The sequence below is a fragment of the Dermacentor andersoni genome, chromosome 3 (genome assembly GCF_023375885.2).
Source record: "Dermacentor andersoni chromosome 3, qqDerAnde1_hic_scaffold, whole genome shotgun sequence".
Lineage (NCBI taxonomy): Eukaryota > Metazoa > Arthropoda > Arachnida > Ixodida > Ixodidae > Dermacentor > Dermacentor andersoni.
Window position 1 is genome coordinate 156,880,128 of NC_092816.1, and position 27,999 is coordinate 156,908,126.

The window sequence follows — 27,999 nt, forward strand, 5'->3', positions numbered from 1 at the left end:
TACGCACTAATAAAACAAACGCGGCATCGAATATCCGGTAGAGGGTCGAAGTTTCGTTGGATTTTGCGATTCGGCACAGCCGTCGCCGAGGTCGTCCGTAAGGCCACGTTTCACTTCGCGTCAAGATTTCATTTCAATACCCAAATTATGGCTAGAGGATAGCCCGGTGCTGCTGCCAAGTTTAAGGCTGTAGCTGATTTCCGAAAACGTGTCCTCTGAGGGGCTACGCCATTATTTGAAACACCTACTTCTGTAGCTGGGGACTTGTCCCCATCTGGCAGTGTAGGTTGCTTTTGTGTCGTCAGGTTTTCAAACGCAGGATCCTGAGTCGAAACAAGTTGGGCGACGGCGAATGAAGACGCAGCTGCATTCTCCACTTCATCCGGTGAACAAGCAACAGCGCTTGTTGCATCGCCATCGGCCCACCTAGCAGTTTCTGCAGGAGTAAAGTAAGGGACATCGGCTGAATAAGAAGCCAGGTTGACCGTGGTATTGGCATCAGCACGTCGAGAAGGTGGAACGCCGACGGCGGCAGTGAAGAGGCCACCGCCGACTACTGCCCATGCTCCGCTCTCTGCTGAGTAGGCCGACAAATATGGCGTCGAATCGATGATCGAGCGCCTTCATCTTCTGATAGAAGCTGCAAAGGCGAATGCTGTGCGACACCCGCGGCTTCCATGATGCACGGCTGCCATTGTCTTTGGTGCTGGTTTGAGAAAGAGGAACGCCACAGCGGCGGGCGTCCTAGCACAAACGGCGGACAGGGCAAACGACAGTGGGGTGGCATTCTCCACAGCGCCTGAACGGGCGATCGTAACTGTCGCTATCGTGGCCGTGTATGTACGCCGCAGCGATCACAGAACGGTGCAGTGCAGTGAGCGCAAAAGTGGCTTGTTTAACTGCACCTTCGACATGCACGCTGGGAGCCACGGTAGTGGAATGCCTCGCGCTGAGCGCATGTGCGCAGGATTCCTGGAGTTCATCGCTGTGCTTATGAAGCGCGTTCCGGTGGGTACTCTTTGCAACGTGCTCATCAAAACACTGGTGACGGAGAGGAACTTTCCATATGGCGAGAATACCTGGACGAGGGCTCCGTTAGAGGCCAAGAAGGCAACTTGTGGATCAACGGGGATGACCGCGACACGCTCGCCACCAATGCCACCGTGGCCGTCATAGACGATCACAGCCACGGAACTGTGACTTGGACGTTTTGCGCTCCCAAAATGCTGTACGCGGCAGTGAGACTGACTGCCGAGGCCGTCGTGTCAACGATGCTACCAGGACAGATACCCGTAAAGACGAAGAGGTCGAAGACCAGAGCCTTCGAAGGAGCCCTCGGCGCCATATGCGCCATGACTGGGACTGCTGGAAGCTCCTGATGTGCAGGTACTGCGTACGTCACAGAGCGGGCTCACGAAATGGCACAACCTGTACTGTCTTGCCGAATAGCTCCACACAACTGAGGGCAACTGTGCGGGTATTTAGAAAAGTTTCACAATCATGACAGTATGGGAACGCACCACAAAACTGAAGGTTAAAATATTGGTTCAGCTGGCGGTGAGCGAGTTTTCCAGTCACGCAATACTGTCAAGCCGAATGAGTGGCGCAAGTGGCATTTCGAGAAACTTGTAAGGTGGTCGGTTCAAACTTCGTCGCGCAGAGCTTTTGAATAATTTGGTCATTCACAGTCGCCACAGGAGGGTTAATTTCTTTCTGTTTAAAGGACCCCGACATAAAAAGTTATTACCCTTAGGCCCTATCAAGGGCACCGAAATCTGCGCGAAACATACCAATTAGACCACGTGCCCTCGCGTACTACGTACTACCAATGCGCGTGAGTATTCAAGAGCCTGACAAAGGTAAAATGCGCGCTAATAGTTCAGTTGCACGTCGAATGCAGCAGGACAGTATAATTTGCTTTCGCTTTATTGATTGATTGAACAAATGTTTTTAATGCGGAAGCATTCTTTGGCGAGTACCCCAGCCCCGTCAGGCGATAAGTGTAATATGTCTTGTATCTGAATAGAAACGCGTGATTTGCAAACTTAGGACATTTAATCATTATAATAGCGTAAATGTAGATGATCGGTAGCTTCATAAGCGATAAAGAACAATTTAAACCAGAAGAATAAAATAAAAAGAGAATACCCGTAGGCATATATAGGTCTCCATTGAGAATACTTGGGGAAGCATATAGTAGGGGTGGGCCAACTGAAATTTGGGGTGGGTCAACTTGAGATTTGAGGTTGGGCTAACTTGAAATTGTAAGGTGGGCCAACTTGAAAGTTCGGGGTGGGCCAACTTGAAATTTGGGGGCAGGCGTACTTGAAATTCTGGAGGTGGGCGAACTTGAAGTTTGGGAATGAGCACACATAAATTTGCCAGTGGCCCATTAGAAATTTGGGGGTATGATCACGCGTAGTGGAGTTACAGCATTCTTTTTCTTTTATTGAACGGTTCTTTAGCCTAACACATATAATCGGGAAGGGGAAAAAGTACGTCGAGAGTGCAAGGTGCGATGCGAGGAACAGGGTAACTCCTCGCAACCAGTGTAAAAGCCCGGATTCGCTGGAAAAAGCCAGGATGCACTCCAGAGTGACGGTCGCCTAGAGCGTCTACGGCTGTTCTTCCACTATGGCATACCGTTCGTGTCCACGCCTCGTAGCTCGCTGTCTTCCTGGCGATGGTGCTTGCTTTGCGCCACTTCGTATGCCGGTGTTTGGCGGTGGGTCGTACTGGTTGTCTCCAGTCGCGGAAGGTGTAAGAAAAAAATCAGCGCTTTGGGTGTAAACCGAAATCGCTGAACTTGGGCACATATCCAGTGACCGAAGTTGGCGTCAAATAAGTTGATTCAAGAGCGTTACCACACACAGTTGCACATAAACAGTCACCCAAGTTGGTGTTCGTTCTGTCGGATAGCTAGATAGCCTGAAATAAAACTGGAGTTGACTATGCTAAGAATGCTATTCGCATTGATGCTCGCATTAATAGAATGCTATACGCAATAAATGCTTTCTCGGCGTACTTTGCGGACCTTGGCTAGTGCTGCTGCTCGGCTGTCTTGCCGGTTAGGTCACGTGCAAGACAGAACTCACATAACGCAATATGCTTAAAAGAAATTAAATTATGGCGCTTTACGTGCCAAAACCACGATCTGATTATGAGGCACGCCGTAGTGGGGGACTCCGGAAATGTGGGCCATCTTGGAATTTGGAACACCATAGCCACTAAGCAACCACGGCGGGCAATATGCGTAATTAATGTATCCTCATCTGCACTGGCCCTACCGATGTGGCATTGATCGGCTATGTTCTCTACGAAATTACGCAGTGAAACAAGAAACAGTTCCTGAATATCCCCAGCACAACAAACAGAACACGTCTTCAAGCTCACAATTCCTTTATTAAACCGAAGCTTGGTAATCCTTATTTCCTGGGAGTTAAGTTTGTTCTTTTCTCTTTGAAGTCGATCAAAGTCTCTTCAAGGTGATTATCGGCGTTGATGAAGCAGGAAGCAGGTTGGAGGTAACAATACTTGAAGATATATTGAAACAAAAATATTTACACAGTCAAATGCAGAGTTAGCAAAACAACACTGATGCAAAACACACAAGTAGACAGCGCCTTACTCTTCTACTTTCTCTTAAGTTAGAGCCTCGGACAACTGTCACTACATACGACCAACCGAGTCTCACTGTTGTACCACTAAGTGGTTACGGCCCAGACTAGCATTGCATCCTACGGAGTCTTACTGGTCTATCAGGTTTAGTGATTACAGCCTAGACTGAGGAACAAGCACCTCGTCTCGATTGTTATAGAAGAAAGAGACAAAGAAAAAGGGCGGTAGGACCGTTAGCCCATCCCACAGAAGCAGTTGCCAATGAGAGTTGAAAGTTCGTTAAGCCACAACCCAAAGGGATGGCCTTACTCTCAAAAGTAAATGTATTGGAAAACAACCCTGTTTTCCTCCTTCCCACAACATCTTTCCGTCTCCTATTTCCACGTGGTCAGTGACGGCCTCAGCAAACACGCCAGGCCCGCACGATTTATTGAGGCCATCTCGAACCTCAGCCGCGTTTCCAGCCAGCAGGGGGCTCGGGCGCTGGTCTCACAACACTGCGCACCCCAGTCCCCCCTCAAGGCCTTTCCGCATGGAAAAATAATGACCGTTGGTGGCATCCGGACTCGGTGATCTCAAGACGACGTTCACCGAACGCGATCTCCGCATGCGCACCACGCATATATCTACGGTGCGCACTGCAAATTGTCACTCGACACCTCGCGGGCTCTTAGCGCTCAATACAAGATGCACGTGGTTGCCGTCCGGATGCGTAGGGGAGTGGACCCCCGCGCTCCGTATGCGCAACACGTGGTCAGCATTCCTAGGCCCCTCTAAACCTCGGCGGCGTATCTAATAAGCAGGGGACTCGGGAGCCGGCGCCAAAACACCGCGTACAGCCGTACCACTCGAGGTTTGTCTGCGTGGTCCTATTATGACCATCGGCGGAATGCCAACTCAGTGCGCGTAAGACTGCGTTCTCCGAATCCGTTCTCCACCCCCCGGCGCGCGCCGCGGCTCTTCACCCGACACCACGCGGGACGTCCGACCCCTCAAAAACAGAAACGGTTGCTGCCGGAACGCGCTGGAGAGTGGACGCCTCCCTATTCATGAAACACATTGGCAACTCGCGGCACTTCGAAAGTATATACAAAACAATCATGCAGCCCTATACCGTCCACTCAGCATGTTCGAGAGATGAGCGGCCTAACACCGGGGTTTGGGTGTTTTGCTCGGTCACCTTCTTTACGAATAAACTGGCCCGGCACTGGAGAGTGCACGATCCTAAACTGATGAAACCGTAGTGGCTCCATCCCGGAGACGCTGTGTGCGCGGATCACGTGGGTCGCGTGGTGGGGTCCTCCACGTCCTGCTTGTTTGCCAGGCAGTTACGTGATCGCTGTGCTGTAAAATGTTTTGCACATGAACACTTTCGTACAATTGAATGAACTGGTTCATGTAGATCCCAAATCTGTGTCCAACTCGCACATTTTCTCTCCTGTTTGCCACCTTATCGCCTACCGCTGTGACGAAAACGAAAAGCGGGGAGTTGGGCAGCAAAGGAGGGGGTGGGAGGGGGGCTGTGCAGAGTGGCCCAGTGAGCTCGTTGCAGTCTCTGCGCTGTTGCCACTGCGGTGGACCAACTGGGCAATTTCAGTGATGGCAGCGCGGGGTATTTTCCTACATCGTAATGATCTACCATGCATTTGAAAACCTCGAAAATTTGATTTGAAATCGTTGCTTCTAAGCCCCTTCCGCCGACAATGACTACCATTTTGGCGTAGATTGTGTGACGCCAGGATATGAGGGTCCGCCGCTGTGTCGTGTGCTCCGCAACAATTCGAGGTCACATCGGACGTTTCCCTCCGCACGCTCCGGCACCCAGCGGCGAAGCAAGGGCGTCGCCGTTGAATTGTGATTTCAGTGTTGCTTGGTTTTTTGGGCTCAAGTTCACTCAATAAGGAGCTGGATTCCTGACCCATCTTCTTGACAGTGACTTTTTCTACGTAACGTAACAATAAGCCATCTACGATTTCTGTTTTGCCTTCCTTAAATACCATACATGAGTTTGATTCCTCTGGTACGATCATACACAGGCTACTCGTTGGTCTCTTTTCATCAAATATAAATGCATTGGTCGCAAAATGCACATCGAGATGAGTTCGCATGCTGCTCATACGCAATATATTATTGTTAATGAAAAAAAAAAAGCGAGGCAATTGCACGTGCAAAAAGAAAAGAAGACAGGGAGCACTTGGCTATCCCTACGTGAATGAATGCGAAAGCACTGTGACCACCGCGCGATACTTGGAAATTATGCCACAACGCAAGGTCGTGGGTTCGCACCCACCAAAGGTCGTACGCTCGAGTGCCTTACTTAACTTTATCTCCAGTGACTGTGCCTCAGTTAACTGCGTCTTAATTAACACCAGAAACCGAGGGCTCGTAGCCTCAAATAACACCGCAGGTCGTAGGCTCTACTCCCACCAAACTCGAGGGTTCGTAGCTTTTTTGGACCATCATTTGGTCAAGCCGCCAACGCCAGATCTTCAGCCTCGTGAGCCATTTAATGCTTTCACTTTAAAATAGGCGCCAAGCTGCCGTTCCTCATACTGAAGGGTAGGTAGCTCTTCCAGTGGAAGAGCTACCTACGCTCGTGAGCTCTTTTCTATAAAGTGTACTCTCTAATACTGAAGTGAGTTCGATTGAAACGGGCAGCGAGATGCGACGTGTGTGGCGGTTATGATGATATTTGTATATATCTTTAAGTTTGCTGTAATAAGCCTAAAACGATTAAGCACGAGTTGCTTCTCCACCGAAACCAGTTTGGACTGTGCCGCTATGTAGCGCGCGGTGTGAGACGGCATATAGGCACATCTTAATCTATGTGACGCCACTGCACAAAGGAAGTCTGTCAAATGTAACTCCTCGCCTCAAATGCGATGCATTCTCAACTGATGACGGCGTTTCGCATTCACACATGCGCGACTGTTCCCCCCTTTTTTTATGAGGCATGCATTAACTCGGGGCTACATATGCGCGTGCTCTGCAGGTTCTGCCACGAGGTCTACGATGCCAACTACAAGGCGACCATCGGCGTGGACTTCGAGGTGGAGAAGTTCAGCATCCTCCAAGTGCCATTCAGCCTGCAGATGTGAGTGGGACGACCGAGCTAATGCCTTGAGTAAACGTTTGAAGGCGGCCTATACTATGGATACGGCTGCAGCCAAAGCAGTCTTGCGCTTAGCGCGGAGCCGCATCAACCCTTCGCTAAGCAAGGCGTACTGGTAGTACTCTGCTGGAATTCTTGAGTGTCCCTTTTGAAACAATTGTTCTATTTTTTTTTTCGGGTAGAAATGGGTAGCCGTTACTCGGAATTCAGTTTGGGCAGCAGTGGCGCGCGCACGTTTCACGACGAGATCAGTACAGTCCCTACGTCACACGGTACTATTCCACTTGGAAGCAGAGCCACTTCTTCCCGCAATTGTCAGTGCTGCAGGTATAGTTGATTGCGCTCCATTGAACCGTACATGTTTACTATATGCGTGGAAACTGGAGTATGCATAGCCACCTATCGAATGACTTTGTCACGGCTGTTCGATAAAGTTCTTCGGCGGTTACTTCGATGAGGATCGAGCTTCCCTAGGAACGAACGTAATAGCTCAGAAATCGCCTATGGGGACGTTAACTGAAGCGCAGCGAACATAAGTACGCGGTTTATTTTCACGAACTATACCCGCAGTGGCGAAGCCTGCGCGGATGTCACGTCAGCTTAAGAGATACGATGACCAGAAGAACGGTTCGTCCGCGAGCTCGCCCATTCTCCGCCACCACTGCCACGGCGATCCCGCGGGTCTCGCAAAACATCCCGTCGTCGCCCGTCAAGTCTGCAGCGCCACGGCCAGCGAATTCGCGGAAAGCCAGGCTCGAAAAAAAATTTTTGCTTTCCGGAAGCCGGACATTCCGATTCGCGTCGTCGCCCGTCTCGCGGCCGCCTGTGCACACTGCGCATGACGCACGCAAATTGTGAATCGGCTGCGCGAGGACAACTGTGCGGCAAAGATTAAATGGTTTAGTATTGGGCGTCGTTTTCTTGTTTTGTCTTTTCTTTCTTTTGATTTAGGGTTGTCCACGCATTAAATGGAACAAAAAGCACTAACAAACCGCCAGCGCGAGAGTTGCCATATCTCAGTGAGTATGAGTCATTCCTCCAGACGCCGTCTGCCGCGGACTTGTCGACTGGGGCACGGTCGTGCAACCGCGTAATTGTCCTCCGCTCACGCGATGTGAGCACGGACAAAGGTAGCCTTTATGTAAACGAGTTCTTGTCTAGCGAAGGGTAATAAAACGAATTAAGGAAATGTCGCTAAAGCTCAACTTCTTTTGAGACATGCTTAGAAACGGCCGCTGTCGCCTCACGTTATTTACGTACTGCTTAAAAGCGGCTGCCTTCGGTTAACTGATTACGCTAAAACGACGATTATAGTTTCTCGTTGCATTAAAAAGTGTGGAGTTTTAGTTTCCCACAGCAGCTTACGGGCTATGAGAGACCCCGTCGCCCCCCAACGCCAGTGACGTTGCACCATGCGTAGTCAGAGTGCTATTGGTTGGTACCAGGACGGTATATAGAGAATTACCATAGAGTATTTCGGACGGAGGACGTGCACTTCTTATCATGTTGAGGATGACAATGGTTGTTGTGACCCTCAGCTATGGCAGTCACCAACTACATAGGACAGGTGAACATTCGGATGGCTGCAAAGGAACAATAATTAGACCAATAATTTGAATGGGCAAAAACAAATATAAAGGCATAGAAAAAGGATGCGCGTTCTGCATGAGTCGTAAACACGCGGCTTAGCATTTTACTTGTTTCCTTATTCATTTGAATTTCAGTAACAAAACACTGCAGGAGCGAGCAATTGCAAGGCAACGACAATTATGCAATAAATTACAGTTATTAGACAGTTTTAGTACGTACGGCACCATGACGATACGTACGTAGCACGCAAGTGCTTTGCGGAACGTAGGAGCGCGTGTCCCGTTAGGGCTTTTAGTACTGGGAAATGCCTACGTACGTAAGAGGGCGAGCGTTAGACGCCGGTCGCGTCGGAGCTCATTGGCCGCGTCCGCCAGTACGTCTAACCGTCGGTCGAACTAGACGCTGTCGATCTCGCTAACGTGATGTAACATGCGGGCGCGTTCCCGCTTCGTCGAACTATATTTAGCCCTTTAAGAGACTCTACTTTTAATGCGGATGAAATACACGAATCTCACCGAGAAAAATAAAAACCGCGTACTTGCTTTCTGAGGCTGGCACGGTCATTTGCGACGAACTGCGCCAAAAGCAGGTCGAGCCTTTCGCAGCACACACTCAACACTTTCTCAAAAAACGAAGTTCCTGTTTTTTGCTATGCATTCCCAACGTGCCGGATGCGGGAATGACTTCTGCTCGTTCACTTCACGCAGCAAAACCAAATCGTAGGCCATTGAAAAGTACAGCCGTCCATTGGTCGCCTTTCACGCCGCCATTTTGAGAAACTCTTTTGTCTCGCGCTCTCTCGTACAAGCGAGAACCACGAGAGCAGCACGCAAGGCTCCCTACGTACGCACGCAAGAATCGGATGCGTGCGTACGCAGCGGCCGCGTACGCATCACGTATCGTTCGCGTTGCGTTCTGCATGTGCGCACTTTGCAGAACGTAGCGATCTTACGTACGCAGTACTAAAACTGTCTATTAAGAGGAAGCTGTAGCTCGGCGGCTCATATCTAAAGTAATAGGAATAGAGAAATCGTTTTTCTTGGTAAACACGGCACCTAATATGATAAGGTTGGCGGCATTTAACACAAAAAAGTTAAAATCTATTGACTGCTGCTCGCGAAAATTTGATTTGGGCCGACAAATAAAAACAAACATAAGCTGAAGATCGCAAATTTTCGAGGAGCGAAACGATCAAGTTTACACATGTCTGACTCAGCAATGAAGTACGATATCACAATTAGTTGAACTGCACCTAACAATACATCTGAAGCAGGAATAATTGAATTATTACACACCATGGTTAAACATACCATTATTATGTCTGTGGTACTGTTGCAAGACCTTCGTAAACATTGTAATATATTCCCTTATGCTGTAACTTAATATACAAAGTTTGTTCGCCTTAGGTTCTTTAGCGGATGCACTTTACCGTACTTAGATATCTGTCTTTGGTGCAGAGTTGCAAATTTGCTAACTGCTTGCATCTGTTTTCTTGAAACCTGCAAATTCTAGACAATCTTTTCTGAAAATTTGCAGGCCTGAACAAGAATTTCGCTTCACACAGTCACTAGAGTTTTACTTTTTATCTCAAGTACAACAAATTTCATTCAAATCCGTCATGGGGTTGCTTCATATAAGCGTTTCTGCGTTTTACACATATTTGAATAGGCAGCATCGGAGTTAGCCGCGAGCTAAATTTATACTTTCGAAATGTTAGGTAATACTTGGGATGATGGTTGGTATACATGACTTTTAAAGAAGAGCAGAAAGCTAGATCTGTTCTTTACAGCTCCTTGAAAGGGAAGAGAGAAACATCGGCGCGATAGTTCATTTCTTTGTCCGTTAAATGCTTTATTTTTTAAACAAGTGGTTGATGTTTAGCTGTTTGCTTTATGCACCGCACCCTTTCTTCACTGTCCCCTGTTTCGTATGCGCTGCCTGTATGTACAGAAGCTGTCAACCACCTTCCTTTCTTTCTTCACTAAAATGGGTTATTACAAAAGATGGCGGAAGAAAATAAGGTGCAGTGTGACCGCGACATTTCTCCAACTCACGTTAAACTCACGTTAAACTCACGTTAAACTCACGTTAAACTCAATGTTTCCAAGCGCTTCGCGCATGGAAACATTGAGTTCAAAGCATCGATGTCCTAGCGTAGAGCTGGTGTTATCGTTGCCACTATACGTACATGTGATAGGACAATCTCCGAGTGCGCCACAGCTTATCCTAACCACGCGTGCACTGGCAAGTTTCAGGTGCATTCAAGGCTGACAGGCGGCCAGTATATAGCAGCGCTATGATAACACTCCATTTTCAATTTGCCTTTTTTTGGGCCAGATTGCTTAATATCGTGCTTTTGTCGTTTTTTCTTTCTCGTAGTATCAGACTACTTACCTCTAAGCAGCTGAGTAGGCAGTGTTGACGCTTAATGTCACGGCCTTTGCCAGCAAACCGCGGTACTCAGATTTGTCGTTCCTTTCCCTCTTCCGCATCGTTCTCAATTTCCACCTTCTCACCCTTTGCACGAAGCTGGGACACGGCGGGCCAGGAGCGTTTCAGGAGCATCACTTCAGCGTACTACCGAGGAGCTCAGGGTGCGTACCGTACATTACTTCGGGGTAACTAGGTTAACTATCTTGCTCGTCTATTGGCAGGTAGCAGGTCCCCTGATGGGACGCAGCTTGAAACTGCTCTCCCTTCATGCCACTTTTACGGCGTTCTGCCTTAAGATTTGTGTTATATGATTCAGACTGTATGTTTGCTGTTGAATAAACTTCCAAACTAGAAAGCTCAACTTCGCCAGAGGTTGGTCAGCTGTTAACTGACATGTGTTTACTTGCAGCTTGTGACAGCCTCATTTATTCGGGAAAACCGATTGGTGCAGAAGAGTGGGAGATCGGGTTTTCTTTGGCTTTGCGTGACCGTTGCATAACCGCGCTAAAAATTACAACACACAAGAAGCAAGCGGAACAGCCCACACTGTGCGGAGATTTCTCCGCAACTTTTTTTTTTTTCAGTGCCTTTAGCTACAACGGTTATTGCAAGCTAAACGAACGCAGTGGATTTCGCTTAACCTGTACGTTGCTTCTGCCACGCGTGTATGCCTCGCAGTGGTGATCTTGGTGTTCGACCTGTCCCTGGCGGCTAGCCTGTACAACACGCCCCAGTGGCTGGAGGAGACCCTGGAGAGCACTGGGACCGGACACGAGCCCCTGCGATTCCTCGTGGGCACCAAGAAGGACCTCCTGGTACGCTGAACACGCAGCCACCATTCGAAGTCGGTGTAGTGGTTGCTAAGAGAGAGGAGAGAGAGATAGGGAGGGGGGGAAGGAGATTCCTGTTGAGGTAGCACCTCAAGCATCTGGGGCCGTAGTCAGAAAAAGCTTTTACCTTAGAATTATTCGAAATGGAAAATTGAACCAGTCATGATGCTGGACACGTGGTCAATGAAAAATAGCCTTTACAAAAATAGAGTTTTGTGAATTTGGCTCCCGAGTCAGGATGTGACGCTGCTACTCACAACTGATTGCAGTGTGTGTCCCTTTCGCTAAATCACGATTTCGTGCGTGAGCGTATATGAACATCACGTAAAATATGAATCAAAGGTTATTACGGAGCCCACCGCTGTCGCTTGCGCTTCATTTTCCGAATGCTCCGTACCGAATCACTGATCTTTCTGCTATAAATGAGGAAAGGCGGGATATGATCTCGCGTCCTATCCGCCGTAGAAGACTTGTCCTTCCAAGAGCCGCAGCTATCACTGTTTTTTACAGCGTTTCAAACTGCTACAGTACGGCCGTGCAAGCAGGCGGCGAGCGTTTTATGCTACAGCGTACGACGAAGTGAAGGTCAATCAGAAGAACGAGAGTGGCCGATGCTGTTGCACACGAATTATATGATTTGTTTCAGGGCATCTGATTCTCCATCTTTTCTTCTTTTCATGACAGTCAGAACGAGAGAAGTCCCGCATACATCGTCGCTTGCGCTAATCCAGTTCCGCAATTCCTTTCTCTGTCCCCAGAACGATGGCTGTCTGGACGGCATGGAAGCGGACGCCACCAAGATCGCGCGCAGGCTTGACGCCGAGTACTGGTCGGTGTCCGCAAAGACAGGTGAGTGTTTTTTCTTTCTTTAGCCGGAAACATTGAGTGAAGAAAGGAACCCCAGGGGATCAAAAGAATGTTCCGAAGCCATCCAGTTTACAGCGTCCCTCGTAAACCGCTGTGCGGTTTCGGGACGTCAAAATATAGCACAATTTAATTGAAATGCCAATAATAATTTCGTCTTTCGCACGTGAAACGTCGACACTCGTGAAATGTCGGCTTCGAGACGTAAGAAAAAAAAAAAGTGGTTGCCTAGACGCCGGCATTCATGTTTGAAAATATTCTGTCGCCAACAACCCCGATAAAGCGACCAGAAAAAAAAAAAGGACGAGCTTCTGCTTCACAACCCTAGCCGAATGTTTATTCGCCATCGTGCATGCGAGCATTGGGGTCTTTGAGAGTGAGCAAAGGCATCCAAAACTAGCTCGGTCGCAGTCAGGCATTTGGCTGACATTTACGAGATGGATGGCGAGTTCTATCGATTTCTATTGCCATAGCATTATAGGCGGACTTCACCCACTTTGGAGGTATCTAACAGAGAAGTTGAAGTGTGTTAATGTGTGAGGACGCACGTGGGTGCCGGTGTACACGGAATCGCAAGTTTGTAAGAGATATGAGGTAGAGAGAGAGATCACTCTGAAAAACGAGACTATTCAAGGTCATCAGTGATGCGCGCACTAGAAGTTGTCTAAATCAGTCTGCTGAGTATGCTAAGTATGATATCGCATAGTTACAGAGCTAGGATTGTTAGGTTCTGGTTTATATATTTTTTTTCAAGTGAAACGAAGCGTTTTTTCTCCCGCAGTAAAGCGATGTAATTTCAGGCTAATGGTGCACTGCACTGCGCTCAAACCTCCTACAACACTATACAAACACTATAATATCCCTACACTATACTATACTATACTATACTATACTATACTATACTATACTATACTATACTATACTATACTATACTATACTATACCTACAACACCATAGCCTTTCACAAAGAACAGTACCACCACCTCATAATGCTCTCACGAAAGAGCAGTAGTATGGCGGAAACTCTAAACAAGCACATATCCTAACTTGAGTCTTTACCACGCCAAACACCCTGTGCTGTCTTATAAACGCCCACACTGCGATCAATGCGCAACGCTTTAATACATGGTATGGGCTTTCGCAAGCACACCACAGCTCACACCCATAACACATCCCACCACACGGTAATGGGAGGCAGCGCTGTCCATATCTGACTCGACGAACTAGCTCAACCTGGTCAACCGAGCCAGAAGGGCAGCTAAGGCCGCTGGACTCCTGGAGTGAGGGTACCACCCACTGCAGAGCGGAGGAGCTCACTATACGCTCGCGTGCTCTTTTGTATAAGGTTTATTCTCTCTCTCTCTCTCGACCGAACTAAGCAGCCTAGTTCGAGCGCTGGTATGGTGTGCGTGTGAAGTCTCTCAAGACAGAACCGCATAAAGACGCACCATAATAATCTATAGTCGAATACAACTTTAGAAAAAAGGGGGCGTTTACTCCTCCGAGGCGGATGCACACGGGCATCCACCAATGGGCGCGCACTCTGGACCGACGTCATTCGCCGGACGGCCGGTGACCCCGCCGTCGGAGAAGATGGCCGCCCGGGCTTCGAACTGGGCGAAGTCGCGTCAGCTGTGCGCGTCAACGCCTCGTCACAGTGAATTCCCAAACTGTTTGTGATTGTCTGTCATGCCGGAAATATTACTGGGAGCTTACGATGCGGCATTTGTGCCGCGTGCGTTTATTCCAAGCCGTGATCCGGCGAAGAAACATTGCAGCGAGCATCGCTGACGCTGCACTACGCTTTGCCTGAAAACAGGATCCCACGGCGACCACTGCAAACACACATCCTGCCTGTTTGTTCCATGTCTGTTTTATTTCGCTCCCGAGCTGTCGTTAGCGAAGGTTTATAGGTTCAACGGAACTTTCTGAGCTCCTATGCAATTCGAATGCTCTTAAACGTTATATCTCGAAATATGACTGTGATTGATTGCTGTGCGGTGACGACTTTTGCTGATCTAAAGAAAGGCGCGTGAACGTACGCCAGAAGGAAGGAAGGAAGGAAGGAAGGAAAAAGTGGAGAAGGAAAGGCGGGGAGATTAACCAGTCAAGTTTGCTACCCTACACATGGGAGCAGGATGGGGGGGATGAAAGATCGGGAGGAGAAAGAGAGCACATAACACAGCACACACATCGTCAGTTACAGTCCGTCACTCTTGCGCGGTACTTGACATCACTGTCACAGCCGCTAGTTCAAGCCCGTCTCTTTCAAAAACCAAAGTAGTCCCTTCGTCGCCTTCAGCTGCGATGTCTTCTGTCGGCGATATGTGAAAATAGTTGCGACTGACAATGGTCTATTGTCAAGGTGCGCTAGAACGGACGCCAGGGACTGTCTCTGAACATTTTATTCAGGACAGTCGCACAGAACGTGTTCTAGCGTCTCCTTGCAAAGACAGGCATTGCAGAAAGCGTTGTCGGCGATTCCAATGCGAGATGAGTATGATTTCGTGAAGGCCACCCCTAGCCATAAGCGATAAAGCAGAGTGGCCTCTCTTCGGCGGAGTCCAGTTGGCATACAGAGATGCATCAAAAAGGGCAGGCCGTATTGACGATTGCTCCGGTTGGTCTGGCTGCTTGGTGTGCACCATAGAGAGAGCGCGATCTCCTGTGCAAGCACTCGAAGTCTTATTGCTGCGTTGGACCGTGAAAGTGGTATGGCCTCTTCCTGTATGTCTTCAAGAGCTGCCCGAGCGGCATTATCGGCATCTTCGTTTCCTATGACGCCGCAGTGACTTGGCAGCCACTGAAACGTTACGTGCTGTCCTTTCTCATGTGATGTACGCAGTAGGCATATAATATCGAATACGAGCTGTTCGAATGGCCCGCGACGCAGAGCTGATAGCACAGATTGTAGGGCTGCCTTTGAGTCACTGAAGGTTGACCATTGTCCAGGAGGTTCCCGATTGACGAAACGAAGGGCAGCGCTAAGAGCAGCTATTTCCGCACACCTCGATGCCGTTGGGTGGTCAGTCCTAAAGCTGATGGAGATGTGCATAACGGAAAGGAAGCTGTACAGGTGTTGGCTTAAGTTTCTTTTTTGACATTACACTGATGAGAAGTGCGCGACACCCCCGAAAGTGCCTCATCCTCATCCCTACGAAAAAAGATGTCCATTAGCCTAGCAACGTGTCCAAGTGTTCCGTCTCATTGTTTTAGTTGATTCAACAAGATGTACATTTGGTTGGCAGTTATCTTGGGAACACTTAACGCGCTACAAAAAAGACGAAAGGCAGAGAAACGACAGGAGGCGTTCACTCGCAACTGAATAATTTACAAAACAAACTTCACATGTGTTCATATACTGAGTGTCCCAGCTAATGTTAGCCAAGCTGTTCAAAGGAAAAATTAATAAAAAAAACATGGTCCAAGGTCAAATTATCAGACCTACGGTGTTCAGCTGTAAGAAGTCTGCCAAGCGAAATACCCTAGGTCTTAGAATCGTATATGGCACCTTGTTTTTCAAACCCTTTTTTTTTCTCGTTGAACAACTTGGCTAACGTTATCTGGGGCGCTAAATATATTTGATGGCGCATGCGCAGCAAAGCAGGAGTAACGAATAAAAGCTATAGTTAACCGACAGTTATTTGCATCGAAACCTGAAACTTAAACCCGCACGTGATCGTTTGCTAACCATCGATAAAAGAAAATGCCTGATCAGGCAGCAGGACAGAAGCATGACGGACACGTCCACCTGCTCTTTTTCTAATCTAAGAGGCCTTTTCGCGTGAGCTGCTCACTGTTTGTTAAACCTACCTCAGTTTCGTAAAACACAGCGTAACACCTGCACTGTCTGCAACTAGCTACCAGATGCGACAGCTCAGATGGATTTTGGCATGCGTGATGCCCCTTACATATATATACTGATGCAACTGCCAGATTGGCCCACGTGCACTTTGGACGCGGATAAACGGAGTCATGCATGCAATGCCTTAAATACAATCCGCCGTTTATTTTTCTGTGTGTAATGGCACATACAGAAGGCTTTCTACGAACGCGGGAGGAAATACGTTTAAGGTAATTTTGCCTTAAAAGAGGACGTCAACTTTATATCTGGCACCTACATGCGTATGATCGGTTTGTTGGACTTAACGTTCATAGCAAGAAAAGTTCCATGACAGACGCCGTAATGAAAATTCCAGGATTCACTTTGACCACCTGGGGTTCTTTAGTGTGAACTGCTACAGTAGCTCGATGTACCAGTGCATTCGCATAGCGCGCCCATAGGAATACGTTCTCCGTAGCCGGTCATTGAACCGGCGACCTTGCTCTCAGCCGACAGCCACAGTGATCTGAATCACTACGAGGGTGGTGTTTTTGTTGCTTCAATTTACAAGGTGTCTTTGCACGGCGCGTTTGAAACCGAATCATTCGATGTGTACTACTCACTGTGGTCACCATCGTCGTTGCTCGAGCTGTCTTCTCTGTTCCATGCGCGAGAACCGGGTAGGCATGTAACCTTGCGAACGAAGCCACCACACGAGTGACTGCAGCTGGATCTGTCTTGTAAGGTCGGCCTCGTGTTGCATTGCAATCACTAGAAAGCTCTGGAGAGGAAGTCAAACTCTGCTCGTCAGCCTTCCTTGCTTCCTGACGGCAGAATTTCGACAGGTGCAACACAAATCAGGTAGGCGAGAGAGAAAGAATGACCCTAATGAGAGCTGGATATGCAAGCATATACAAACCTGTAGTCGGCGAAGGTCGTGCTTCTCTGCTTTTTCTTCAGCCTGCGGCTCAGGACGGAGATAGAGAAACGTGAAAGCATGCGCTACCAGCGCTGGCCGTGCTCAACTAACTAGCCCAAGAATGCTGAAGCAACCAACCTTAGTTAGCTACGGCAAGATTCCTTGTTTGACTACGCTTGATCCGTATTCATTTAGTTTCTTCTCTCTCATGGCGCAGGCGAGAACGTGCAGCAGTTGTTCTTCCGGGTGGCCGCCCTGGCTTTCGTCCAGTGCCTGACCAGGGAGCTCCAGGAGAGGCAGCAGTCGCCGGAAAAGGCTGTCAGCAACAACTTCGTCCGTGAGTGCGCGTGCGCGTGACAAGCGCACTCTTGGCCTTCCTCTATACACGACCACCGCGGGCTGCTATTCTCTCGCATCGAATACTGCGGGAGTTGGTATGCGAGTTTCGATAGCACAGCGCGATCCAACTGACAAGAAGCTCTGGCTAAGTTTGTGATTATAGCTATGCAGAATTATCCCTACATTAGCGTTATCGGCGCCTTTCCACTAAAAGGCTGGGCGAGAGAGAAATATGAATGAAAGAAGACTGAGCGCCCTTCTACTGTGGGAAGGATGACCGGCGAAGCTGTGTATGTAGGCCCCTTAACGGCAAACTGCACCTTTGCCGCGGGTGGGCCCATTATTGCACTGTCTTCGGTTTCGGTGCACGTATGGGGAGTGGGTGGCATGTCTTGTTGTGAAACTTAATAAGAGGTACAAAATGAAGGTTGTACAGGTCTACGCCCCTACATCCAGTCATGATGACCAGGAAGTCGAAAGCTTCTATGAAGACGTGGAATCGGCGATGGGTAGAGTGAAAACAAAATACACTATACTGATGGGCGATTTCAATGCCAAGGTAGGCAAGAAGCATGCTGGAGACAAGGCAGTGGGGGAATATGGCATAGGCACTAGGAATAGCAGGGGGGAGTTATTAGTAGAGTTTGCAGAACAGAATAATATGAGGATAATGAATACCTTCTTCCGCAAGCGGAATAACCGAAAGTGGACATGGAGGAGCCCGAACGGCGAGACTAGAAATGAAATAGATTTCATACTCTGCGCTAACCCTGGCATCATACAAGATGTGGACGTGCTCGGTAAGGTGCGCTGCAGTGACCACAGGATGGTAAGAACTCGAATTAGCCTAGACCTGAGGAGGGAACGGAGGAAACTGGTACATAAGAAGCCGATCAATGAGTTAGCGCTAAGAGGGAAAATAGAGGAATTCCAGATCAAGCTACAGAACAGGTATTCGGCTTTAAGTCACGAAGAGGACCTTAGTGTTGAAGCAATGAACGACAATCTTGTGGGCATCATTAAGGAGTGTGCAATAGAAGTCGGTGGTAACTCCGTTAGACAGGATACCAGTAAGCTATCGCAAGAGACGAAAGATCTGATCAAGAAACGCCAATATATGAAAGCCTCTAACCCTACAGCTAGAATAGAACTGGCAGAACTTTCGAAGTTAATCAACAAGCGTAAGACAGCTGACATAAGGAAGTATAACATGGATAGAATTGAACAAGCTCTCAGGAACGGAGAAAGCCTAAAAGCAGTGAAGAAGAAACTAGGAATTGGCAAGAATCAGATGTGTGCGTTAAGAGACAAAGCCGGCAATATAATTACTAATATGGATGAGATAGTTCAAGTGACTGAGGAGTTCTATAGAGATTTATACAGTACGAGTGGCGCCCACAATGATAATGGAAGAGAGAATAATCTAGAGGAATTCGATATCCCAGAAGTAACACCGGAAGAAGTAAAGAAAGCCTTGGGAGCTATGCAAAGGGGTAAGGCAGCTGGGGAGGATCAGGTAACAGCAGATTTGCTGAAGGATGGTGGGCAGATTGTTCTAGAAAAACTGGCCACCCTATATACACAATGCCTCAAGACCTCGAGCGTACCGGAATCTTGGAAGAACGCTAACATAATCCTAATCCATAAGAAAGGCGACGCCAAAGACTTGAAAAATTGTAGACCGATCAGCTTACTGTCCGTTGCCTACAAAGTATTTACTAAGGTAATTGCAAATAGAATCCGGAACACCTTCGACTTCCGTCAACCAAAGGACCAGGCAGGATTCCGTAAAAGCTACTCAACATTAGATCATATTCACACTATCAATCAGGTGATAGAGAAATGTGCGGAATATAACCAACCATTATATATAGCTTTCATTGATTACGAGAAAGCGTTTGATTCAGTCGAAACCTCAGCAGTCATGGCGGCATTACGGAATCAGGGTGTAGACGAGCCGTATGTAAAAATACTGAAAGATATCTATAGCGGCTCCACAGCCACTGTACTCCTCCATAAAGAAAGCAACAAAATCCCAATAATGAAAGGCGTCAGGCAGGGAGATACGATCTCTCCAATGCTATTCACAGCGTGTTTACAGGAGGTATTCAGAGACCTGGATTGGGAAGAATTGGGGATAAGAGTAAAAGGAGAATACCTCAGTAACTTGCGCTTCGCTGATGATATTGCCTTGCTTAGTAACTCAGGGGACCAATTGCAATGCATGCTCACTGATCTGGAGAGGCAGAGCAGAAGGGTGGGACTAAAAATGAATCTGCAGAAAACTAAAGTAATGTTTAACAGTCTCGGAAGGGAACAGCAGTTTACGATAGGTAGCGAGGCACTGGAAGTGGTAAGAGAATACATCTACTTAGGACAGGTAGTGACTGCTGATCCAGATCATGAGAGTGAAATAATCAGAAGAATAAGAATGGGCTGGGGTGCGTTTGGCAGGCATTCGCAGATTATGAACAGCAGGTTGCCATTATCCCTCAAGAGAAAAGTGTATAACAGCTGTGTCTTACCAGTACTCACGTACGGGGCAGAAACCTGGAGGCTTACGAAAAGGGTTCTACTTAAATTGAGGACGACGCAACGAGCTATGGAAAGAAGAATGATAGGTGTAACGTTAAGGGATAAGAAAAGAGCAGATTGGGTGAGGGAACAAACGCGCGTTAATGACATCTTAGTTGAAATCAAGAAAAAGAAATGGGCATGGGCAGGACATGTAATGAGGAGGGAAGATAACCGATGGTCATTAAGGGTTACGCACTGGATTCCGAGGGAAGGGAAGCGTAGCAGGGGGCGACAGAAAGTTAGGTGGGCAGATGAGATTAGGAAGTTTGGAGGGTCAACATGGCCACAATTAGTACATGACCGGGGTAGTTGGAGAAGTATGGGAGAGGCCTTTGCCCTGCAGTGGGCGTAATCAGGCTGATGATGATGATGATGATGATGATGATGATGATGATGATGGGGAGTGCTTAACGCCTGCGTCACCTCTGCCGCGGGTTGGCCCGGCATTGCGCTATCTTCGGGATCGGCCCACGTATTGTGTCCACACACGGACACGATACTGGGGGGGGGGGGGATAGCCCTTAACAGCTTCCCTGTAAAAGGACATAGAGTTGAAATAGTTATCTCAATTTGCTACCTTGTATTGGGGAAAGGGAAGTAGAGACAGGAAAGAATAGTTTGCATTGATCACGGGCTCTAGAAAAAGCGCAGCGAGCCTATGGTCGAAAACTCAAGTCCGATTGCCTGATTGGTCGTTTGAAGCCTGCGTCCACGGCCCTGACAGAGTGATAGCTGGTGCGAACTGACAAAGCGATTCGCTCGTAAGAACAATTTGCCACTGGCCGACCGCCTTCGCTAATAAAACGCTCAGCATCACGATTAGCTGGAACGTGCTCTTGCCAGCAGTTCTGCCGCAAAAATTCCCACGAATAAGGGCCACGATGTATTTTAGGCATTTGAACAAACTCAAACCCCGCGCTTAATAGGAAGAACTTGCAGTGATAACAATTCCCCGGTGACCTTTGCTGTCTCTCTTTTACAGATGAGTTGTTAGCCTCTCGTTAGTCGGCACTTTTCATGTCCGCGTCCATCAGAAAAAATGTGGACCGATCCTGGTGGCAGTGCGGCGCCAGGGGCAGTGGCTCGTACCGCCGTAAGGCAGAGGCTTCAAGCAGTCGGCAAAGTGAAGCGACCAGTGCATATACACTCTTTGGAATCACGCATGCAACACGCAGAACAGCATAAGTTTCAATAAAGAACAAGCACAATATAGTCATCCTAACCGCGTAATTGATGATAAGGCGCTTATCACAACAATGCGAAGGACGTAGCGCTCCCCGCCCATACGTTTCCCGGTTAATAGTACTATTGTGCAAGCTGTCCCGCCGACGGCAGCAAGCGACGCGGGGAATGAGGTCCCTAGCCTTTGGTATATAAAATAACTAGTCAAGCAGCTGATTTCAATGTTGTTACAGCACTGCTATGGGCGGCGGCGTGCTGTCAAAATTGCCATTACTCCCATCGCTATAATTACTCTAAAGCAATAAAGCATAGCATAACCCCCCTCAGCAGTATAGTGGTGGTTCTCTACAGCTTCGCTGGACATCCATGCACTTTCGCAGGGCCGGGATGGCAAGTAAATTTTTTTTTTTTTTTCGCTGCTGTGAAAGCGTTTTTGTATTCGCGTTTTCTCGCCCTCTTCCGCCACGAAAGGTGGGGTCGATATTCACAAAAGGAACTCTTTGTAAAGGAACGTCTCAGCCAATCTTTATGTCTAAAATACATTAGCTAAGGCGGCCAGCCAACAGCTTTAACGTAGTAGTTCTGCGGAAATCCGCAAGGTGCAGAGAAGCAATTAATAAAGGGGAAATGAGACATCCACCCAAACGTATACCAATTGCTAAAAAAAAAAAAAATTTCCTCGACAGAAAGGTTTCGCAGTTGAAGAAAGATTCGTCCTTGTCCAGGACTCGAACCCGGGAGCACCGCTTTTCTGGGGCAGCCGCTCTACCATTTGAGCTAAGCAGGTGGCTGGCAGATGGCAGGGCGAAGTCGAACCTATCAACAACTCGAAGCGAAGGCAGGAGTTTGACGTAATAGTTCTGCGGGAACCCGCAAGGTGGAGAGAAGTAATTAATAAAGGGAAAATTAGGCATCCGCTCAATCGTAGCAATTGCTACAAAGGAAAGCAATACAGGCGCATACGCACATTTCCCATAAGCGTTTGGGCGGCCCTTGCTGGCACTATATAGCTTGCCAGGAAGAAAAGGCAATTGGGCCCGACAAGTTTTGCGAATACCGAGTTGTCATAATAACGCGTTGTTACTGACAGATTCATTGTGCTTAAATGTCGGCTTGTCAAAGCCATGGATTTCGCTTGAACGGCACTGCCCGTCAGTCGACACAGTCCAGAGCATACAACGTGGCATTTGCGCTTAACTATACCCGACCCAACAATCATACAGTTTTACACAGATGATTCACGTGAATGTCGATGTATTTAATACAGTTAGCGAAAACTCACGTGATATACGTATTCTTCCTAAAATAACAAAAGTGGTAGTCTTTTACATGCGCCAAGTGGGAATGTGTGGCGAGACAATGCGTAAAACTCTACTGGCACATCGGGAAAATAACAGAACATATCTCACGATGACTGTCGACGTTAATACGATCAGCGTTTAAGCCACTTAGCGACACACGGTATTGCCACTGTCAAATTGTGTCATGCAGGAACCGTGCGTTGCAACCTGGCTCCTCTCTCGCGTTTTTCTCCGGACATGCTGCGCCATCCAACGGCGCGTGCACGAAGTTCCCCTTCCTTTTGCGTTGCTTCCGAGCTTGCACCTTCCCTCGCTGCTTGCCGTCGTTCATGGCGCAGCTCTAAAGCGTCGGGCTGCTGTGCTTGAGGAAACCGTTTTAGGCAGTTTCGATTTTGTCCAGGGCCGAAAAAGTTTTTAAAATTACTTTAAAATTGAAGAGTGACGTAAAAATTCACTGACCTTTACGATACTTCATAATGCGATATTGGAGCGCAGCTGTATCTGTATACGTGTTTTCATTTCTGGATATATTGGCTGGCGCGGACAGTCTATCTCGTGCGTCACGTTGCAAACGAAGCGAAGCGTGGCGCGACTGCCACTCTAATCGCGACGCGTGAGCGCGATTCAGAGCAGCCGCCGCAGACAGACCTCCGCTCATGCAGCGCTTTGCCTCCTTGCAGACGACGTGCGCTGCTCTGGCGCCCTATCGTAGCCATCGCCGCCCCAAAGCCCTTCGTGCGCGGCGCTACGCTTTCCTTCTAACGCTTTCGCCATACTCTCCTCCCCCGCTTTCCTCTTCGCGCTCTCTTCGCTAGCCCCATCTTTTATCTCCCGCTGGTCTTCGCGTTCGTTCTCATCTTTCGCTGTGCTCGTTCGCTCGGTTACGAGGCAGGATGCCGACGGAGGAACGGGCGCCTAAGATCTGCGCTCTAAAAGGCTACATAGATAGGCACAAAGTCGCTGAATTAAGCCAAAGATGCAAATCCTATTAAAAGAAGTTGCAGATGACATTCGTTGTGGGAATCGGTTCATGCGAAGCTTTCATTAGTGTTTGCAAAAGCGATCTTTTTATTTAACGACCATTTGCAAGTACAGAGGAAACGGCCAAGTGTGACACATCTTTTCCGGGAAACGCCTAGCCCAAAAACTATGCATTCTTCCCGTCAGCCAAGGTACACTGAATTGCGTAATCATATAAAATATTGAAACAGGAATGTTGATTTTCATGTCTATTTATATGCAATCTAGTAAAAGAAGCTGATAAATCTGTTCTGAAGATACAATGCTGTGCACGCCTACCTCGATAAGAGTTACATCTTGACATGAAAAGATGTATGAGAAGATGACCCAGCTTTTCTCCATAATGTGCCGGCAGCATACTCTTGACTCCAGAAAACTTCCTGTTGTTAGTTTTTCACCCTCTAGTTTGTCACGGAAAATGAAAACATTTAGCCTCGTAGTTTACTGCAAGTACATGCTATTTATGCGTTCAGATAAAAGAAGCGCGCATCATGTGTGGAGCGTATGTCTGCGAGTTTCTTCTGCATTTAAGTGAAACTCATTTGCGAAACAACGATTTAAACGCGTAGCAACACCGTTGCCAACTGCACTGTCTTATTTTCATTAGTTGGCACTAGTTCCTTGCGGTATGTCTCGTGCTAAACTTTGTATGGTTGCCTCTTTCAGCTAAGTCTTGAAATATCACTGTATTTGTTCTATCAATGTCATTGATACATAAAGCAAGCCTGACTGCTGTTTTGCGATTGTTGTGGAACCGCAGTGCACCGCGGACTTGCATACAGAGCAAACGACGAAGTGTGACACACATTTTCCGGGAAATGCCTAGCTCAAAAACAATGCATTCTTCCCCTCAGCGAAGGTAGACTAAATAACCTAATCGTATAAAATATTGAAACAGGAATGTTGGTTTCCTCGTCTATCTATATGCCATCAGTAAATAAAGCTAATAAATCTCTTTTGAAGAATGTGTCGTGTACATAGTACTCAGTTCATTGAACTGTTATTATTTTTAATCGTCTAGGTAGCAAACAAGGGATAATGAATGCGCTTCATGCGACTATCATCATTACAAGTAAACATAATAAATATTTCAAGGCGACGCTGTCTTTGAACACGTGACCGCGCCGTAATTGAGCGTTATCTTATGTAGACCTTCTGGCGTCACCTTCCCGAAAGAAAGCGCCGTATGCGTTTCTTAGGCGAAATATCATCCAGCAGTGAAGCAGTCCTTTCGACGAAAAGCGCAAGGGAAACCGTAATGCTTACGGTTTTTCACATACCATCGTTTATTAGACTGATGATTTTTATTATACGCGCCAACAAAACCACTGCACTAGCTGCACTGGAATGCTGCGTCACAGACACGACAGGAGACATTTCGCTCCACCACATCTCATCCTTAACCGAGAACTCGAATAACCCGTCGCCGTTGCGACCACTAAAAAACTAATTGAACTCCGCGCATCGCCCTCAGCTCTTTCACATTACACTATTTCACTGACGCTGTCCTTTCTATCGAGCAAAACCTGCAGTATATTGCTACACCTGGAAATGTCCACAGCCTCCGGGGTGCCTTACAATTTTTTTCACCTTCCGTGGATTTTCCTCCTGGGAGACTGCGCTGACCCGCTCATAACCACAGGAGCAGCGACGGCTGATGCAGCGGGCGCGCGCAGTCGCTCAAACCAATGGGGTCCTCGACTGAGGGCTCCATCTTGCGAGGAAAGTGCCCCGTTGTATGAAAAAAATAAACTTTTTTCTGTCTCTTTCTGTCTCTCCCGAAGCTAAAGTATACCGTGCCGGTGGCTGTCTCTCTCTTTTTGCGAAGTTTCGTTGGGTGTTCGGGAAATCGCGCCGCTGATCACTCTCTCGCCGATTCGTGCAGGGTTGCGGAAGCGGAAAAACGGCAAGAAGATCAAGGCGCCCAAGTGCTCCGGTGGCCAGAAGTGCGCCACGAAGTGAAGGCTGCCACGCGGGCCCATCGATCGCTCTTGCCGCGCAGTCGACATACTTCTTGACGCAGTCGAAAAACCACGCGTGTGTGCCCCGGCGAAGGCTGCAGCCACTGTGCACTGTGATCTCGTCAAAAAAAAAAAAAAAAAAAGGCGAGAGCGTCGCGGAACAGTGGTCGCGTGGCACGGTGGCATACGGAACGGTCGGCGAGCCGTCACCGCCTCATGAGACTTTCCGGTCTGGAAGCGGGCCTTCCTGTGTATGACTGGAAGTGTTATGGACACTGGTGTTGTCTTTGCCCGAGTGGCTATGTTGCTGACCCTGTTTATCACACACACACACACGTAAAAAAACACTGAACGATGGCCGTCCGGAAGAACGGGAACGGCTTTGCCAAGGTATGTTTTTTTTTTCGTTTTGCGGAGGATGACCCTAAAGCGATCGATGGGGAGTGCTAGCGACTCACCTAGTTGACTCTATTGCTGAGACGTTCTCCTGCTCGGCGCGGAGTAGTAGTTGTAATTCCTCGACGCGGTGGATGCATTCCGAGGCAGGTGGCACTGGTGTACTGCGATTTTCAGTGCAAGGTAAATACCAGAGCCGGTATAGTGTAGGATTTCTCCTTGACGGATTATATTCCTTCCCCCTTAATGCAACGCCGGCCGACCGCGGCGATAACATGGGTCGAGCGCTGCTTGCGCTATTGTCGAAATGCGAAAAGGAAAAGCACTGCAACAGAATCGCAATATTAACCCAGCTCGGGTGATTGAAATTAATGTGTGACCTTCCCCTAGAGCGTTTCTAATAGAGGTGATACCCATAGCATCGCACCGGAAAGCTCGATCGGTAATGGTTAATGAATACGTCATAGAGCGTGCAGACTGTGATGTCCCGCTACTCAATGTGTACCGGTTGTGCTGCCATGCGTACTCCACACTGGTTATGTGCGGTGGTGCTACGTGCCCTGGATGTGCCGCTCTACTGGCATGCAATAACTTTCTAACATTAAGGCTACAAGGTCGTACAGCAGCAAGAAGCATGCACAGTCCGTGTGCGACGCCATAATTGAAAGCCAGGGCCATGACGCGTATGTGTTGCAGGCCTTCAGCCGTGACGTCACAGCTCGAAGCGTGCAATGTCCTTCTGCTATATGCAGTGGGTACTGATTCGAAGCGGTCGCCCTGAGAATGGCGGGAAGAAAGCCAGTTGTCGAGTTTAGCTTGAGTGAAGCGAGCAGCTGTTTGCAAAATGTGAAGCAAGGACCACGGCTATCGCTGGCATCGTCAGCGCGGAATCATAATCGTCGCGACCCGTTGTCGTAGGTCTCACATCCGCCTTGAGCGGGGCATTGAGCTCTCGTAACATTTCCGATTCGTTATTTTCGAAGGACGGTTTGGTGCTCTAGTAAAGCAGCAGTCAAACAATTCGCGCGTGAGACCTATTGTAAAGTTGAGACACTTTTCAAGGAAGAAGAAAGAAACGCGCGCGTAAGGTCTTGACGGGAGTAAGCTACGCTTTAGAGAAAGGTAAGATAGTTTGCAAATGTTATACTGCACTGTGTGGGTGCTCGGCAGCGTCTCAAAAATCGCGATAAAGCCTCTTCACGGAAAGTATGGAAGCCTGCAATTTTCACCAAGTTAAGCTCGCTGTCGCTGCAGCCTTGCACTAGCTTTGTTCATGTCGACTCGACGCGTGCGGATCGAGTCACAACTCTAGTTGATCCAACCCGACCCTACCGCGTTCACATACATTTCCCAAGCGCATTGTGCGAGTAAACCTACTCGTTGCAGGAAGGTAGGTCAAACTTGCCCCGCCGCTATAGTTCGACCCGACCGCCGGTTTACGGGGAGACAAGCCGACTCGACACTACTTTATTGGGTTCACGTGAACCTAGCCACAGTGTGACAGGGCACCTTTACAAGAGCAGCTGATTCAAGCCCGGTGAGCTTCTCGGCGTTGTTTAGTGTGCCTTGAGAGTACAAGAGCTTCACTGCATGGCAGACAGAGGCTGGGAATGTATGCAAAAAAGGGTCTGTGTCAATGTTCAAGTGCTCGTTCTATTGCGTGCGAATGCTTTAATAAATTTAAACGTAAGTAATATTGTCGGACACTGACGCCGCACACGCGTTCCTGTCTAGTCACGAGTTTCGACAGGAGTTATGCGAAGCTCCCTTGCCATGGCTTCCCGTGCATTGCACCAAAGAACGTCGGTTGAGAGATGTCATAGTAGCGCATTTTGTTGTTTTTCGTGTCGTATTTTTGTGTTGTTTTCATGACATTCTGTGCTTTGAGTGAAAGAAGCTGAATTGTTGAGAATGTTGTGTTCGTAAAAAAAAAAGCATACTGTGTAGATTTCCATTGAAGTTTTTGTATTGAAATGTGTCACGTGTGCATGGCGCGCTTTTTCATGACGCAATTAAAGCAGCAAATGACCCATG

The 27,999-nt window shown here is 48.2% G+C and overlaps 1 protein-coding gene across 1 annotated transcript in view; it reads left to right on the top strand.

The window, feature by feature from the left end:
- Positions 1-27,997, top strand: part of LOC126524570 (ras-related protein Rab-36-like) — an 84,640-nt gene extending 56,643 nt beyond the window's left edge. Inside the window, exons 4-9 of the mRNA XM_050172875.3 lie at positions 6,611-6,712; positions 10,850-10,914; positions 11,432-11,568; positions 12,342-12,432; positions 17,407-17,526; positions 25,494-27,997. Coding sequence (XP_050028832.1) covers positions 6,611-6,712; positions 10,850-10,914; positions 11,432-11,568; positions 12,342-12,432; positions 17,407-17,526; positions 25,494-25,570 — 592 coding nt within the window. The 3' untranslated portion in view covers positions 25,571-27,997. The remainder of the gene's footprint in view (positions 1-6,610; positions 6,713-10,849; positions 10,915-11,431; positions 11,569-12,341; positions 12,433-17,406; positions 17,527-25,493) is intronic.
- The last annotated feature ends 2 nt before the right edge of the window (positions 27,998-27,999 follow it).